At 37.5% G+C, this 17,776-nt stretch overlaps 3 protein-coding genes across 5 annotated transcripts in view; 2 read left to right on the top strand and 1 right to left on the bottom strand.

Moving 5' to 3' along the window:
* stx5a (syntaxin 5A) overlaps positions 1 to 17,776 on the bottom strand; it is a 168,918-nt gene that overhangs the window by 32,571 nt on the left and 118,571 nt on the right. The gene's annotated exons all lie outside the window — the stretch shown is intronic.
* LOC132110165 (seipin-like) lies at positions 1,442 to 8,269 on the top strand. 2 transcript variants are annotated; one of them, XM_059516763.1, is made up of 8 exons: positions 1,442 to 2,023; positions 4,878 to 4,962; positions 5,920 to 6,063; positions 6,443 to 6,577; positions 6,722 to 6,819; positions 6,987 to 7,116; positions 7,539 to 7,620; positions 7,898 to 8,269. In XM_059516763.1, exons 1-8 carry the CDS (start codon positions 1,764 to 1,766, stop codon positions 8,143 to 8,145), a joined length of 1,182 nt encoding a protein of 393 aa, XP_059372746.1. In that variant the 5' UTR covers positions 1,442 to 1,763; the 3' UTR covers positions 8,146 to 8,269. The 2 variants fall into 2 exon arrangements, with proteins under 2 accessions (XP_059372746.1, XP_059372747.1); XM_059516764.1 differs by having other exon boundaries at positions 1,446 to 2,023; positions 4,881 to 4,962.
* On the top strand, positions 9,013 to 17,170 carry LOC132110164 (inositol-trisphosphate 3-kinase B-like). 2 transcript variants are annotated; one of them, XM_059516760.1, is made up of 8 exons: positions 9,013 to 9,232; positions 9,543 to 10,404; positions 10,907 to 10,991; positions 11,145 to 11,358; positions 12,031 to 12,235; positions 13,236 to 13,337; positions 16,594 to 16,665; positions 16,803 to 17,170. In XM_059516760.1, exons 1-8 carry the CDS (start codon positions 9,213 to 9,215, stop codon positions 17,010 to 17,012), a joined length of 1,770 nt encoding a protein of 589 aa, XP_059372743.1. In that variant the 5' UTR covers positions 9,013 to 9,212; the 3' UTR covers positions 17,013 to 17,170. The 2 variants fall into 2 exon arrangements, with proteins under 2 accessions (XP_059372743.1, XP_059372744.1); XM_059516761.1 differs by having other exon boundaries at positions 16,594 to 16,698; positions 16,753 to 16,897.

Here is a 17,776-nt window from a genome sequence, read left to right as displayed (position 1 = left end):
CAGATTATGATTTGCAAATGAGTCATACCAGCATGAGGGGAGGAGGAGGGGAAGAAGAGCTATCATCTGCAGTCCAGTTCAGCTACACCTCTCTTCATTTTTACAAATTTAATTCAAGGAGTCATTCTTTAAATTTTCACTTGATCTCCCTTTATCATTCTGTCAGAAAAAAAGCAATATTCCACTTGGTGAAGCAATTTGATTCACCTGCAAGATCCTTTTTTAAATATGTATGTAGGCCAGCAGTCTCTCATTTGAAATCATCCACAAAATTCCTATCATCTCTCGCTCTTTCTCTGGCATGTAAAAAAATCAATCCAAACGTGGCACCTTTTCAAATGCTGCTCATTTTAGAGAAAAATACTTGCTTTAGGGGGGAAAAAAATAAAGGAATACATTCAGACATTTGATAGCAGCGTTCATATTACTGATGATTATGTAAACTAGTAGATTTTTGTTTTTTCTAAAGGAAATGTAAGTGATCTTTGCCATTCAGAAATCACTGCCACATTGCTAGATTGTTATGAGAGGTTGCTATGGCATTGTGTTGCAGTCGCTAAGGTTTCTTGCTTTGTTGCTAGGTAGTTATTTACTGTTCCCAAGTCCAAAAATTTAGGTCTCAGTGATACAGCTTGAGTCCTTCCTTCAAAAGCAAACATCCCTAACTTATTGTATTTGCCATGATAGCAACACCATTTTTACTAATACCGAAATAAACGCTCATTTAAATAATAATTTACAATAAAATCTTTCATCTTAATCTCTTAAGGAACCTGTTTCACTGTACTGCAGTTTGAGTTTGCTCACACTAAAAGGGTGTGTATTGCCATCTAGTGGAAAGAGATTCACATTACAAAAACATTTAATGGCGACACAATACTAAACACACAAGAGGGCTGTAAACAAAATCTCCTTCATACTTTGTGTGCAAAGCTAGTTAAGTTCATGTAGGAGTAATCATGTGGGATATGTTCAACTGAGCTGGAAACTCCAGTGTCATAATACCACTCTGCACGTGTGTCCTCAAACAGCTAATTGCCTGTAATTTGAATTTACTGAACATTGCATTGACCTGGGCTACTGTGCTTTTTTGCTGTAAAGTCATGTGTTGCATGTGTCTTGTGTGCATCCAAAGGATTTGTAATTGCATGGTAAACTTGAAATGGTTATTGCGTGTCTGGCCTTTCAAACCAGTTACATGCATGTGATTCTCACAAAATGATAAATGACAACTGTTTCTGCTTGGTTTAATAGCTATAACTAATTGTGTTTAAGGTCATCTAGATTAAAGACAGAAGGATTTGCCTCGGATATTTCATACCATTTGTATTTCCTAACAGCATTCCTTGTCATGTTGCCTCACATGCTGGTCATGAGTCCCAGCGTCGTCCCACTGGGATCCAGCTGTTCTTCGGACTGTCCGTTTTTTTCCAGGAACCGACAGTGTCACAGTCCATTACTGCAGGAACATTCATTAAAAAGGGCTTGTTCATTGATTCGGAGCATTTTAGATGAATCAAAAGTCAGACGTCAGAGCTTCAAGGGCAGAGGAAAGAATCTCACAGGAACTTAAAAATGGAAACATGAGCTGGTGAGAAATTGGCTGTTTTCATGAGGAATGAAGCAGGTTTGGGTCTTTGGTATATAAACCAAAGACGCCAACAAGAGCTGAAATCGAAAGAGAAAAGGAAGTTGTGAAGGACTTTTCTGAGATAGCAGCGCAACAACACTGGACCGTTTGAGATAAATAAATCTTAGTAAACATGCAGCCCACTATGGAGGAGTTCGATTCAGAGGATTCTGGTGTTCAAGATGTGGGACCTCAAATCAACGGGCTAGTGGTCCAGCTCCTGGAGACAATGTCAGTGCTTCTGTTGCGAATCAGACAGAAGCTTCTGGAAATTTCTATTCTGATCTGTGTGATTCTGCTGGTGTTCTGGGTGGCTTTATTCCTCTATGGCAGTTTCTATTATTCCTTTATGCCCACAGCCAATTTCATCACACCTGTCTACTTCTTCTACAGGTGAGGTGTTTACAGGTAGGAAGCAGAGTAAGCTGCTTTAAATCATTTTCTTAATCAGGTTTTCTTCTCGCTTCTAAACAAGCATTTTTTAAGCATATGCCTAGATTGTTAAATATCTTCTTAAAAGAAGAAAACATTTAAATTTGTCTTGTCCCATTCACAAAATCATTATTCATGATTTAAGCATTAACCTCACGAACATTATATACATTAAGCATACAAAAATATATTGTTTCTAAAAGCAGGTCTTTTGTAAATGAATAAATGCTAAATGAATAAATTAATGTTTCAAAAAAGCCAATGTATCAAACTGTGCTCAGTTTATATGCTCAGCTAAGGCCAGTTCATCTGAACTATGCTATACTCATTTTATAATTTAACAGGTTTATATTATCACTGTGTCTCAGCAATTGTCTTAAATGTGTCTTATTTTTATTGCTATTTTAATTTAAAGGCGCAGTAGATCTTGGAAAATGCTAACTTTAGCCTGATAGCACTGAAAGTGAACCAAGCGGCAACCTTCTGTTCTCTCACTTGAAACCAACACAGAAGTGACTTAAACTGCAATTCATTGAATGGCCGCTAGAGACCGACTCCCAAAGGGAGTAAGTCCCATAGAGAAATGGTTCCCAACCCTGGTCCTGGATGCACCCCAACACTGCACATTTTGCATATCTTCTTCCTCCGACACAATAATTTCAGATCCTGGAATCTCTACTAATGAGCCAATGCGTAACCACCGTTGCGTAAGGCAGGCGTGGTTTCAGCAACCAGCTCCACACACGTCCCGCCTTTTTGCCCATTTTCTATTATCTAGGAGTGACGCGCAGCCAAGATGACGATGGCTCTTCAGAAACAATAGGTTACTTGCGTAACCCCAGTTCTCTGATTGCATTAAGTGAGGTGTCTCACTATTGGATTCGCCCCTTCCATATATTCCTCAAAAGCCCAATTCCATTACGCCAGCCTCAATTAGCTGGCAGACATGACGTTGCGTCAGGGAGTGGCTCCCTCCCCTCTTTATAAAAGGGACGATGCAACGTCATTACGGCATTCAAAACAAGCACACCTCTTCCACGCTTCACAGAGCAAGAGTTCTGGTGAGACACCTCACTAAATGCTATCAGAGAACCGGGGGTTAGGCAAGTAACATATTGTTCTCTTTCAAGCATACATTATGGTGTCTCACTATGGGATCTCCTAAGTCCTGTATTGCCTGTCTCAAAGTCTCCTGCCACCCAAAGAAACTATTATAGGGCTGGTAAAGTCAACACTCAAGATCAAATGCTCAATAAAGCATGTGCAAACATTTGAACTGTAACATCCAGTTTATAGAATCTTGCAAATTTGTGCGGTGAGGACCAACTTGCCTCTTCACAGATATCTTGTATCATGACCCTTTAAAGAGAGCCCATCACATAGATATTCCTCTCGTTGAGTGAGCACATAAACCAGATGGAGGCGTAAGACCCTTACTGGAATATGCAAGAGAAATTGCCTCCACTATCCAGTGGGATAAACACAGTTTAGTAATTGGCTTCCCCATATGTGGCTTCGCCCAAGACAGAAACAGCTGATCACTCTCCCTGAACTCTTTAATTCTTTCTGTATAAATATGTGGAGCACACACCAGACCTAAAATATTCAGCCTTTGCTGTTCTGCTAAAGCAAAAGGTGGTGGTGCATAAGCTCTTACATTTATGCATTTAGCAGACGCTTTTATCCAAAGCAACTTACAGTGCATTGAGGCTACACACACACACTATATATATATATATATATATATAATTTTTTATTTTACCAGTATGTGTGTTCCCTGGGAATTGAACCCACAACCTTTTGTGCTGTTAATGCAGTGCTCTACCACTGAGTCACAGTGGTACTCTCTTAACTCGAGAGGAATAATAGAATTGACTATCTTGTGCATAAAAGCAGGATTAGGTTTCAAAAGCACCCCTGCGTCCCCTGGCATAAATTGCATACACGCCGAATGCACAGAGAGTGTGTGAATTTCACTTACGTGCTTTGCTGAAGCCAAAGCTAACAGCAGCACCATTTGAAACATCTTAAAAATATTTTTAGGTCAGCCTTGTCCATTGGCTCAATTGGAGTCAGAAAGCAGAAAGCGCATCAAGCACCAGAACCAGAGCACATGAAGGAGAAATCGGTTTTGAGACTGGTAAAGCACAACGCACGCCCTTCATAAACCCAAATAAGAAAGGATGCTGCCCAACAGTATTGTTTTCAAAACCTACATGACAGGCAGATATCATTGCCAGAAACATAATGGTTGAGAACGCTTTACCCTGATCTATCAGATCCTGAAGAAAACATAGAATAACTTACATCGAACTCTGAATGGGGATTATGTGTCTAGCCGCGCACCAAAGCTCAAACACACCCCATTTACATTCATAGAGTGAGTGAACCGGGCCCTAGAATTCTGTATAGTTCTGATGACACTGTCTGGCAGACCAGTCGCATTCGTAATTTAGCCACTCACTGGCCAGGCCCACATTTCCAGGTGTTCTGGATAAGGATTAAAATTCTCCCCCCTGCCTGTGATGGCAGATCTCTTCGCAGTGGCAGGGACCGTGTCTCTTCACACAGCAATATCATTTTTCGTCCCTCCTCACTCACTCTGTGAAGGGCTAGGGATATCAATACCCTAAAACAATTTTTAGATTTATACTAAAGGGCCTTTACTTGCTAAGATGTATAAACTGTTAGCTTCAGAAGGCATGTGTAGTTTTTTCAGCAATGTTTTGATCATGTTGATAATTCAGATGGCTTGACTGTGGTAGCTCTTGATGGTTGTCATCTGCTTGTTCATGTCAAATGTGTTTCTGATCAGCAGGACTGATTGTCTATCTCCTCATCACTCTTTGTGTTCTTTCCCTGTGGCTAATGTCTCTTTACTGAAAAATGGAAAACATCAGGTAATCATCCTTGATCTCTTCCTTGCGTAGTTTCTTAATTTTAACCAAACTTTATTTTAAAGGACCTTCCTATTATTATTATTATTTTTGATTATCTTTTATTGTTGAGCTTAGTCAAAGACTATAGCAGGGACTTTGGTTTAGAATAGTATGTACAGTAGAAAGGTGTATATTATGCCATAAGTGTTTCAAATACTAGCATTCTACATTGCTGTCTAATGTCACTATGGCATATTTATTTCCATTTATGTTCAGTGATGTTAGTAATACATTTAGTTTGCATCTATCCAGTCTGATCAAATAAATCTGGGGGAAAATTTTGTTAAAAATAAAGGTTGACATCACTTTACTTTGCATACTTTGGTTGCATGCTGCACATATTGTGCAGTCAGAATATATGTGGACAAAGAATATTTGCATACTATGCACAGTGGACATATATATATATATATATGTAGTTTATTTAGTAGTATATTGTCCTAGTGAAATCAAAATACACTAAATACATTTATTTAATCTTAAGCCAACTACATGCATGTTCTTAATAAAAATACACTGCAATTAAAATTTTAGTATACTAAACTGATATACTTAAAAGTCTGATAAATTGGAACTAGTTTTTTTAATGCACTTTAGTTTTGTGGAAGTAGTGCTGAAGTCAAACTAAAGTTATACTGATGTATATTTGATTGTGCTAAACTTAAATATCTTGCATTTAAAGAACAATATTATTTAAAATTCATACAATCCTCATCAATGACATTAAAACACATTTTATGCTTTATATTAAGAAAGTACATTTTGCACAAGTAGTTCTCCAAATAAAGTGTAATTATAAAATGTCAGTAGATATGTTAATAGATTTGAACTATACTTGATGAAATAAATATATTTTAAATACATTACTTTTTTTACTAGGGATTGCAATGCTGTTTTTCTCTTTCCTGCCTACTACAGGTAATGACATACGGTCAGCCTTATCGGATCACACTAGAGCTGGAAATGCCTGAGTCTCCAGCCAACCAGGAGCTGGGAATGTTCCTAGTAAAAATGAATCCCTATTCTAAAGCTGGTCATATTGTTGACATATCGGCACGTTCTGTAAGTATGCAAACGAGGAGCCATGTACACAGACAAAAAAGTGTACATCAAATATTTTCTTCTTGATTACACTCAGTATCTAAAATGTAAATTATGCAACCAGTCAAATTCATTTAATGCTTAAAAGGAATTGTTCACCCAGAAATGACATTTCTATAAGCATTAACATCATTCATGTCAAATGGCTTCAAGAGACTTTGAATATAGCACACTTCAAGTCATTTTATGGTGTTTTTCCATAACAGAATTATAATTTTCACATGACATTTCCTATTAAGTAACTGTTTCAAAATGTACCCGTTTAGAACATTTTGTTTTCACAATCCATCTATGGTAATATGTCAGATCGACTCCCATTCTCTCTCTCTGTGTGTCTCAGGCAATGCTCCATTATCGCTCCTCTCTTCTTCAGGCTCTGGGCACAGTAGCCTTCTCCCCCTTGCTGTTAACAGGAGCGTCAGAGCAGAAGCAGTCAGTCATGGTGGAGCTGTACTCTGAATTCAAAGATGATTCTGTGAGTCATGGAGTCCTACCAACCACATAGAAACTCTACAAAACTACTTAGAACACCTTTAGCAGCTTATGTACAGTATATGAGAAGTGGAACTAAATTTTAGAGCTCATTTAGTATATTTGTCTCTTTCTTTTCTCTGTTCAGTACAACCCCATTGTTGGAGCCATCATTGAGATCCATTCCCAGCATATTCAGATCTACAGAGCTCATCTCTACATCTTTGCTCACTTTACAGGCATCAGGTTTGTATATTCCCGTCTTTTTGCTGGGTTGCTTAAAAAGTCCTCACATTTTTCCATATATTGCTACTTTAAATAATATGCTCTGTTCTGTGTTTGAGATAATCAGCCCAACATTTGTCTCATCAAACAGATGATGAGGTCTTTATGAATCTCTCTGATCTTCATAGGTACCTGCTGTATCACTTCCCCCTGATCTCAGCGCTGATCGGGGTGATGAGTAACTTTACTTTCCTCAGTTTGATCATCGTTCTTAGCTTCCTGCAGTTTAATCTGGGTGGTCGCAGGACTCGTGGAAAGGTACGCTTTTCTAAAATTGAGCATTTAATGTTCAATATACAAGACACTGGCCAAGGGCATTCTCTACAAAAGTATGCAAACGTAGATGTGAATGCTTGTAAATATGTAATGCATTAATAATTAATGAGGCTTTTCAAACCTCAGTACTCAAGGGAGTACAAATGTATGAAAGCTTGTTTTCGCAATAAAAAAAAAAAAATGTTTATGACATTTTTCTCAAAATTCAGACTTTTTTCGTATAAACTCGGAACTCCAAAATGGTAATCCATAAATCTGTGGGCTACATATTATAAAAACTTGCAATTACACTTTTAATCTTGTATACAGTTATGGGCATTCTAGCCTTGAAATAGTGACTTTGTGTTTCTTCTGCGAATGTCTTTGTTAACAACATTTTTCATACAGTGTTTTCATTGATTCAGGCTGTTATGCAACAAGAGGAAAATAATGAACCAGATGATGTAAATGATCAGTCTGAACCACAGGATGAAGGAAAGGCACTAGGTGAAGTCTGGTTTATTCACTGAAATTTTAAAACCAATCGCAAACCATCTTGTAATTAAAAGGGTAAAATCTGGAAATACATTTTTCAAAATGTTTTGTGTTTCACAAACAAGGTGGAGAGAAAATGAAAAAATAAAGAAATAATTTTTGTTATAACTATTCTTTTACTTATTTCCTAAAATAGCTTTTACTATCTTGTTGCTTTTTGATGTGCATTGATCATATTTCTTTATACAGCCACTACAATACATTTGTTGGATTTCCCCCATTATTATAGAAAGTTTTGATGACATAGGGTATAAATCAGTGGAGGTGGAAGAATCCATTCAAGACGTGGGGGTGGAGGAGAGTGAAGATGACTCCAGAGAATTCGCTGAAGATGAACCCACCTGTGAAGCTGGGGATGGAGAAATGATTTTGAGGCACAGGAATTTGTCGCAGAGCATGTTACAGTCATCTCAAGTGTTAACAGACACTACAGATAAAACTTATCAAAACAGTGTTGGTGTCTGTTCAAGCTGCTAGAGAGCGAATGGAGCTGTCTTTTAAATGAGGGTAAAGGTTATGAAAAGCAAAGTCCACCCACTGGATTTGATTTGGTAACAATGTCCTTTTTTAAAAAATGTGGACTTGATGCTAGCCCTAATCTCTTACAGTATATCATTATTGTAAAAAAAAAAAAAAAAAAAATCATCAAGACAACCACAAGTATTCAGTATATTAACCATTTATTGTCTACCAAATGTTGACATAAAACTGACCCTTCTAGACATATCCTTTGTTGTTGTTATTATTATTATATTCCACAATGAAAACAGCGAGACTGTGCCAATAAATAACCAAAGCGGGAGAAATGTCATTTGTTTGTGGTTTTTGTCTGGAAAATAACATTAATTTGCATTCATTTACATGTATTCCACTTTTAAAAATGCAGAGAAAATTATAGAAATATCAATAGGATATTACTTTACTGAAATGTATTTATGGACATTTATAATCGTAACTTTAACATGATAAAAAAAAAATATATATATATATATATATCTAAAAAAAAACAGAATAAATAAATTTGTAAAATATATGTCATAATATTGGCTGTATTAATATGCATAATATTGTGTTTTTATGCTGATTTTATAAATTCAAATACTGCATAATTGTAGAAAGACTCTAATATGGCTCAAAATTAAATGACAATTTGTGGCAAGATGTATATCCACCTAAAAACAAGTAATTATTATTATTTTTTAATTATCTAAATCTATAGTTTACTATAAATGGTATCGCAAGTCAAGGTGTTCAATTCCCGTGAAATCTGTATGCGGATTAAATAAAACTTTCCACATGGAAACACATGCTGTATATGGATCGTTTGTCAGAGTCTGCTGAGCTGCTGTCACATTAGAGAGAGTGTGGGCCAGCCGTCGGCCCAACCTCAAAAAAGCTCATTGTCAGATATGATGTGGAAAACCATGATGTCACATTATGCAAAGCACTGCTGGAAAACGCTGACAGCAAGACTTTAAACTGGTGTCAAGTCTTTAACTGGTTTAGCTGAACTACTGGTGGGTTCAGTTTAACACACAGGAGTGATGAAAGATTGGCAACTCAGGTACGTGGGAGTACATGCTTTTTCCCCCTACAAGTATTGTTTTGAACTTTGTGCCATTTAGCATATGTGGGCTATTTCCTGGACAAGATAATGTTTGTTTTTTTATCGATTTCTATAGGAAACCACAAGTGATGGCAATATTTTTTAGACCGAGGCTTTGTATATGTCCAGGAAATTCCCTACATAATGTGCCTCTTTAAATAACAATATTATTAAGATATTGAATATTGTATTATGTTATTAAGATATCATCGGTCTATTCATCTGTCATCTTTAGGTATGGTTTATCAAATTTTGTTTATCCCATCAGATTCTTTTCTAGAGCTCAAAATAACAAAACAGGAGTTTTGTCCATTTCTGATGAAAATTTCCCTTTAAGCGGCTTCATGAAAGACTTGGATTCTTCTCCAGAAAGAATGAGCACAGTGTCAGAAAAGAGAAGCAATGGAAGTTATGGGGAGACAATGAGAGATGCCATAGAAGAAAGGATTTTTGATTTCTCACCATCCTCAATCAATCTAAATAATCCTATAAAGAAAACTGGCTTCAGAGCCAGACCTAAACTGGCTTCTGCTCATGCCGTCCTTTCATCAAAGCTTGAAGATCCAGCAGAAATGCAGACAAATGCAGATGAGGAAGCGGAGGATATGAAACCAGAACCTCTGGAGCGCAATTGCATGGATCCTCTACAGATACCTACAGGAGAAACGACCAAGAACAAAGACACAGAAGAGCAGAAAGTGAAAGAGAGTATGACGGCAAGTGAAAATCTTGTTGAAGAGGGTTCAAAAGGCGCAATGAATGCAGCAACAAAGAAAAGCCTGTGGAAAAGCAAGATCGAACTGAGGGAAAGACTGGGAGCAAGTCTGGAGAGTATCGATGAGAGTAATGAGGGAGATTTCAGCAACAAACGACTGCACAGGAAGAAGAGTTGGGGTTCAAGACAGAGAAACACACAAATGCTTGGGTCATCACGGGATGGAGGACATTTTGTGGAGAAAAGTATGGAGAAAGATGGTGAGGAAGAATTAGTTCCACACCCTGTTCTCTCTCGGGTTCTCTTTCACTCCTCAGCTTCGTCCTCTTCTTCCTTCAACAACTCCTCAGCAGAAAGTGATGAAGTTTTTAGTGAAAATGAGGACACTGTTGCCAGGAGGCAGACCATGAAGAAGGTGAGTGTAATTTTGGGAAGGCTTAGAAAGCACAAATCAGTTTATCTAGATTCTGCAGAATCTCTCAGGAGCAGTGAACTGGCGTCAGGTTAAGTCTGATCTGTGGACTAACTGAAATGTTCTGTATTTTTTCGGTGCACTGAAATATATCAGACAATTTGCATGATTCTGAAAGTGGTCCCATAGCATTGCGTATTTGAATAAGCTATTTGCATAGTGCTGTAGACCGAGATAGGGTCAGAGTAGCGTCACACTGTCACATTTGCAATATTCCCAAAACAAATTCAACTTCTCTTCAAATTTTATACTCGATTAACATGCAATATACCCCATAATAGACCAGCAGTAGGCAATGTCTCTGGGTCTGAACAGTTTCACAATGGGTCGAGTATAACTGTAAAACATGCTATTTTATGAACAAATTTGGAAAATGAAACCCCAAAAAATAGTTTTAAGGTACTGTTAGATCTCGGCCCCTAAATGACTCCTATTTCTTTCCCAGTGTCGATCTTGGAGAACGTTTTTGACCATGATGCAGTGGTCCAAATGTACACAAAGCTCATGGATCCAGCTTGCAGGACACCAAGGTACTCAGGATTTTGACCCTGACCATACCTTCACTTTCTATCAAAATCCATTAGGTTATAGGTGTAAAATAGGTTTGAGCATTCCTTTTGCATCTGCCTGGTCCACAACCATTATTCTGAAGAGAAGAAATTAGTTTTGTATGTTCTGTCTAGGTAACGTGAGGCTGAGTGAGGGCGGTGAGGTGCTGAAGAGGTTTTGTGAGGTGGAGGCCATCTGTCTACAGGCCCTCATGTCTGACGCGCTCTCTCAGTTTGTGCCTCATTATTTCGGGCACATCAGTCAGGATGGAGAGCAATACATCCGACTAAAAGATCTGCTTAGCGGGCTCAAAAATCCTGTCATCATGGACTGCAAAATGGGTGTCCGGTAGGAAGGAAGGAACCCTTACTTCAATTACTGATTATTTTTTTACTTAATATATTTCGTTTAGATTACATTTGTTCTCTTAAGCCATAGTGCTTACAGTAGCTGAGAACCTGAAAATGAGAGACAATACTTTAAAATAATGTAATTTGTGGGTAGGTTTTATAAAATCGTGATGCATTTGCCTGCAAGACAGAATATTAGTGTTAAACAAATTTTGGGAACTGATTTTATTTTTTTTATAATCTTTTTTTTTTTTATATATAATTTTGAAGGGCCAAAATCATTGACAGAGTTACTTTTCAATTAGTGCTTCTCCAGTTATGCATTTTGACCATGTGAGGGACTATTTTGTGCACTCAACATGAATAAGCTAACAGGTCAACATGTCAGCAGTGTAAACACTTAATGGTTTAATGTATTACCCAAGAACACCATGAACAGCATACTGAGTTCTACTGTCTATTTACACAACTTTTACTTTGTTTTTGGTTTTCGTCTAAATGAAATCTTCAAAACTTAAGTGTTTCTGTAAAAATTTTATTTCAGTGCATTTCTAGCTCTGATCACCTCCAAATTCCATTTTAGTTTGCTACTCTATGCTTCATTGACCTTTAGAAAATGTACAATATTTGAACAATGCAGTACCATCTGAACTTATGGCATCACTTGCAGGACATACCAAGAGGAAGAGATCATTAAGGCCAGGAGCAATGCCAGTGTACGTTCTGATATGTATCAAAAGATGATGAAAATAGATCCGGAAGCTCCCACTGCAGAAGAACATGCACAGAAAGGTGTGACGAAGCTGCGTTACCTGCAATGGAGGGATGACAGCAGTTCCACCTCCTCACTGGGATTCCGCATAGAAGGCATATTGGTACGAAACATGAGGCTAAAGGCCTGATCACAATGATAACTATAACCAGGGCATGATTTGTCGGTGGTTCCTGCTTTCTGGTCTATGCATCCCTGCCTCTGCTGAATTATTTTTATCCCTGCTGGGGATAAAATCATCCCACAAACCCGCTGTGATTGATGTCCCGATCTAAATCAAATGATTCGAGACACTTGGTTTTAAGTCCTGATCTGAATCAAATGTTACGCAATCCAATTGGTATGAAAGCCCATTTCCACCACTAAATATAAAACAAAACATGGTAATTGTGACTTATTATCTTTTATCTTTTTGAGTAATAGAGTCAAAATTGTGAGATATGAACTCGCAATTCTGAGAAAAAAAAGTCAGAATTGTAAGATAAAAAGTCGCAATGACCTTGTTTTTTTTAGTGGTGAGCGCTTCAAAACAGTGAATCATTTTGCGACAATGGTTTAACTGATTTGGAGTTTCAAAAAGCTCCATTGTTTTCTTTGCTCACTTTCTCTATATAATTTATTTCTATGTTTGAACAATCGTGGAAATTAAATCATTACAATTAATAGCCTAACAATTAACAGCCTAACGTACAATGTTTTTATTAAACTATGATCACATTAAATACAGTCTCCATCGTATCAAAAACTTTTCATAAAACGTTTTCAAAAGCATAAAAGCACCCCCCCCCCCCCCCCCAAACACAAATCACACCCTGACTATAACGATAATATAAGCATGTGCTGCATTTCTCTTGTCTGCTGCTTTAAATGCTCAAGATCTTTAAAGCAGGATTAATTCTGAATGGCTGTCAATGCTTTGCAAATGTCATTGATCAGCTGGAAAAAAAAATGTTGTGGAAGTGATTGCAACAATTTTGCATTTTCATTATTTTTGTGCAGTGGACTCAGCTATTCTTTAAAACTATATCATTATAGTCATTGTCTTTTGTGTGAGTGGACATTTATATAGATTTTTAACTTCTGTCACAATTTATTTTTTCCAGATGGGGAACGGTAAAGTATTAAGAGACTTTTACAAGACATGCACAGAAGCTCAAGTAACAGAAACACTGTTAAACTTCACCAGGAGGCAGGTTCACATTCTAGTGAGTGCACACCATTTCATACTTAAAGGCCCGGTTTCACAAAAAGGGATTAGCTTAAAGGGTTAGTTCACCCAAAAGTGAAAATTAGGCTTGACCCTGAATTCATCCTAGGTGTATATGACTTTTATATGAATCCAGTAGGAGTTATTTTTAAAATTGTCTGTGATCTTTTAAACTGTTTGATGCCACTCAATGATCTTTTAAACTGTTTGATGCCACTCAGTGGGTGTTGTGTTGCATTCCTTCAGTCCAAGAGATGTTTAAAGGTCCCATGACATGGATTATTTCCTTTTCTTTAAATGCTTTTTAATGTTTCCTTAGGTGTACTTATATTGTTAGTATGATTTTTACATTTAAAATTTAGAAATAAAAAGCATTTTTATATCCTGATAATAGCCCTCTGGCTTGAATGCTCTGTTTGAAGGGGCGTGTCTGCTGTGAGACTCCGAGTAAACGACAACTGTTGTGATTGGCTGACATCTTTGCATTCGAAATGCGTATTACATGTGGACCCCTCACAAATATATATATATATATATTACAGCTGTCGAGATTAACAAATCGTGGATTTGTTGATTATATAATTATTTTTTCGATCTTTTCCCATCACATGAAAGGCTGCAGTGATGAGCATTGAGTAGACAGAGTCTGTTTATCGCGTGAATGCAGTGATCTCGTCATTATTGCAACACGTTTTCTCTCACAAAACGATTTAGAAAGAAAGTCTGTGTGAACTTGAATGATTAGCTACACATCAGAAATCACTGATCACAGATCAGGCATTAATGAACACTGTTACTCACTGTTTGTGCCGGTGCTGTCGAATCCATATCATAAAAGTCTGTTTGTAACGCCTGTGCTAACATTGCGACTGAATTATATGTAAATATTTGGGCGGGCAAAGCAGAGAAAGGGGAGGTAACATTTCTCTTTACAACATCACAAAGAGGAGATTCAAGATCAGCCCGTTTGAGCTTCCATTTTTTCAAAGGCAGAGAAAGATAGTAAAATCTCGATTTGCACCGATTAAAATTTTTAGAAACTTGGGGACCACATACATGCTAGGGGAAGTCATATTAATGTTAAAAAACCTCAGAAAGTGAAATTTTCATGTCATAAGACCTTTAATAAAAAGCACATCCATCAAAAAAGGTTTGAGTGCCAGATTCAAGTAAATATTATGTTGTGATTATGGATATTTTCCTTTCGAAAATGCTTAAATTAAGATATTTAAGGAACTTTTACAAAAATTACAACTTAGAAAACATTACAGGTACGCATCTTGATACAGAACAATGACAGTTATTTCCTAGTTGATAAAATTAAACCCACTCAGCCCATGTTTGCACATCTTGTTTTACCTAATGTGTGACTTTTATTGTTAAAAGTAAATTGGGTCTTGAATGGGGATTCTTATTGACTTTAAACAGTTTATTTTAGCATGCTTATATGATAATTATTCTACACAAAATATGCCTGGTTGACAATACCATGACGATTCCAATATTGGAATACAGTAGTCAAAATTTGAAGTAGATCAAAAAGGTTTAAAGTTGTCCTAAAACAAGGACGCATTTTGGTTTTAGGTCAACTTAACTTTTTTGATCTACAGTCGTGGCCAAAAGTTGAGAATTACATAAATATTGGAAATTGGAAAAGTTGCTGCTTAAGTTTTTATAATAGCAATTTGCATATACTCCAGAATGTTATGAAGAGTTATCAGATGAATTGCATAGTCCTTCTTTGCCATGAAAATTAACTTAATCCCCAAAAAACCTTTCCACTGCATTTCATTGCTGTCATTAAAGGACCTGCTGAGATCATTTCAGTAATCGTCTTGTTAACTCAGGTGAGAATGTTGAAGAGCACAAGGCTGGAGATCATTATGTCAGGCTGATTGGGTTAGAATGGCAGACTTGACATGTTAAAAGGAGGGTGATGCTTGAAATCATTGTTCTTCCATTGTTAACCATGGTGACCTGCAAAGAAACGCGTGCAGCCATCATTGTGTTGCATAAAAATGGGTTCACAGGCAAGGATATTGTGGCTACTAAGATTGCACCTAAATCAACAATTCATAGGATCATCAAGAACTTCAAGGAAAGAGGTTCAATTCTTGTAAAGAAGGCTTCAGGGTGTCCAAGAAAGTCCAGCAAGCGCCAGGATCGTCTCCTAAAGAGGATTCAGCTGCGGGATCGGAGTGCCACCAGTGCAGAGCTTGCTCAGGAATGGCAGCAGGCAGGTGTGAGCGCATCTGCACGCACAGTGAGGCGAAGACTTTTGGAAGATGGCCTGGTGTCAAGAAGGGCAGCAAAGAAGCCAATTCTCTCCAAAAAAAACCATCAGGGACAGATTGATCTTCTGCAGAAAGTATAGTGAACGGACTGCTGAGGACTGGGGCAAAGTAATATTCTCCGATGAAGCCCCTTTCCGATTGTTTGGGGCATCTGGAAAAAGGCTTGTCCGGTGAAGAAAAGGTGAGCGCTACCATCAGTCCTGTGTCATGCCAACAGTAAAGCATCCTGACACCATTCATGTGGGGGGTTGCTTCTCATCCAAGGGAGTGGGCTCACTCACAATTCTGCCCAAAAACACAGCCATGAATAAAGAATGGTACCAAAACACCCTCCAACAGCAACTTCTTCCAACAATCCAACAACAGTTTGGTGAAGAACAATGCATTTTCCAGCACGATGGAGCACCGTGCCATAAGGCAAAAGTGATAACTAAGTGGCTCAGGGACCAGAATGTTGAAATTTTGGGTCCATGGCCTGGAAACTCCCCAGATCTTAATCCCATTGAGAACTTGTGGTCAATCCTCAAGAGGCGGGTGGACAAACAAAACCCCACTAATTCTGACAAACTCCAAGAAGTGACTATGAAAGAATGGGTTGCTATCAGTCAGGATTTGGCCCAGAAGTTGATTGAGAGCATGCCCAGTCGAACTGCAGAGGTCCTGAAAAAGAAGGGCCAACACTGCAAATACTGACTCTTTGCATAAATGTGTAATTGTCGATAAAAGCCTTTGAAATGTATGAAGTGCTTGTAATTATATTTCAGTACATCACAGAAACAACTGAAACAAAGATCTAAAAGCAGTTTAGCAGCAAACTTTTTGAAAACTAATATTTATGTAATTCTCAAAACTTTTGGCCACGACTGTATATCAAATGTTGACTACTATCAAAATAAAAACAATTACAGTACATCTCAAATACATCAAAATATCCTCAATTTATCACTTTGTGTATCTCAGGAGGCCTATGAATCCAGATTACAGGTACTGAATGAAGCCCTCAAGGAGTCAAGCTTTTTCAACAGACATGAGGTTAGTGTAAAACTTTGTCACCATTATCTGATGGTTTCGGTTTTCTTCTATACTATGTTATGTTGGATTTGAAGCCTTAAAAATCAGAAGAGAATTGCCATTTTGAGCTGAATTAACATCATCTCAATTTCTCACAGATCATAGGCAGCTCTTTACTTTTTGTCCACGACTGCAGCAGCAAAGCAAACATATGGATGATCGATTTTGGAAAGACCATCCCAAACCCAGTGGATGTCCATCTAAGGCATGATGTTCCATGGGTGGAGGGAAACCGGGAGGATGGGTACCTCATCGGACTGACCTCCCTCATCACTTTGCTGGGTGAAGCCATCAAGCAAGCAGGGTAGCAAAGCTGAGAGTGACCTCATATACTGTCGCATATACAGACGATTTTATGTTGGATCTATCAATAGACAACCGAACAGTCTTTTGGTCACTACACAGCTTTACAGGTTTATGAAGCTTTACTGTTAACAGTATTAATTAAGCACTTGTGTTGCTATTGTTCTTCCAAATGTTCTTGTGGAATAAATCATCAATTTTTTTCTTTTTTTACACATATAAAAGTTTGTCTATTAAATATTTGATACCAAAAATGTATTGTTTGTGTATTCTTTCTGTTAGATACCTAGTTAATGATCATCCAAAGGGACAGTTCACCCAAAAATGTAAATTATATAATACTTTACTCACCCTCAAGTTATTCCAAACCTGTAGGAGTATCTTTCTTCTGTTGAACACAAATTAAGATATTTTGGAGAATGTTGGTAACTAATGATTGATGGTAGCCATTGACTTGCAAGTATTTTTTCAAACTGTTTGGTTACCAACATTCTTGAAAATATCTTTCCCTTAATAAGCATCAGCCTATTGCACATATTATGCTACTGACATGCATAATATCTCAAATTGTGTAGCTTCTTTAGGGAAGAGGAGTTATTAATTTTATAAGCAATTGCACTGACTTTCACTTAGCAGAATACAACATAAATGTGCTTTGCACAGTGCTTATTAAAGATAAAGATATTTCGAACAATGTTGGTAACCTAACAGTTGGGAAAAAATACTATGCAAGTCAATGGCTACCGTCAACTGTTAGTTACCAACATTC

This window comes from Carassius carassius, chromosome 29 (genome assembly GCF_963082965.1).
Source record: "Carassius carassius chromosome 29, fCarCar2.1, whole genome shotgun sequence".
In the NCBI taxonomy this organism is placed as follows: domain Eukaryota; kingdom Metazoa; phylum Chordata; class Actinopteri; order Cypriniformes; family Cyprinidae; genus Carassius; species Carassius carassius.
The sequence above is the reverse complement of the archived record's forward strand: the minus strand, read 5'-3'. Positions and strand labels throughout refer to the sequence as shown.

What these genes read in the sequence shown, in the direction of transcription:
- LOC132110165 (XM_059516763.1), top strand. Translation starts at nt 1,764, where the DNA reads ATGCAGCCCACTATGGAGGAGTTCGATTCAGAGGATTCTGGTGTTCAA. An exon ending in TGAAAAATGGAAAACATCAG is followed by an intron (nt 4,963 to 5,919) that starts GTAATCATCCTT and finishes TGCCTACTACAG; the next exon opens with GTAATGACATACGGTCAGCC. An exon ending in TTGACATATCGGCACGTTCT is followed by an intron (nt 6,064 to 6,442) that starts GTAAGTATGCAA and finishes TGTGTGTCTCAG; the next exon opens with GCAATGCTCCATTATCGCTC.
- LOC132110164 (XM_059516760.1), top strand. Translation starts at nt 9,213, where the DNA reads ATGAAAGATTGGCAACTCAG. An exon ending in TCCGCATAGAAGGCATATTG is followed by an intron (nt 12,236 to 13,235) that starts GTACGAAACATG and finishes TATTTTTTCCAG; the next exon opens with ATGGGGAACGGTAAAGTATT. An exon ending in GGAGGCAGGTTCACATTCTA is followed by an intron (nt 13,338 to 16,593) that starts GTGAGTGCACAC and finishes TGTGTATCTCAG; the next exon opens with GAGGCCTATGAATCCAGATT.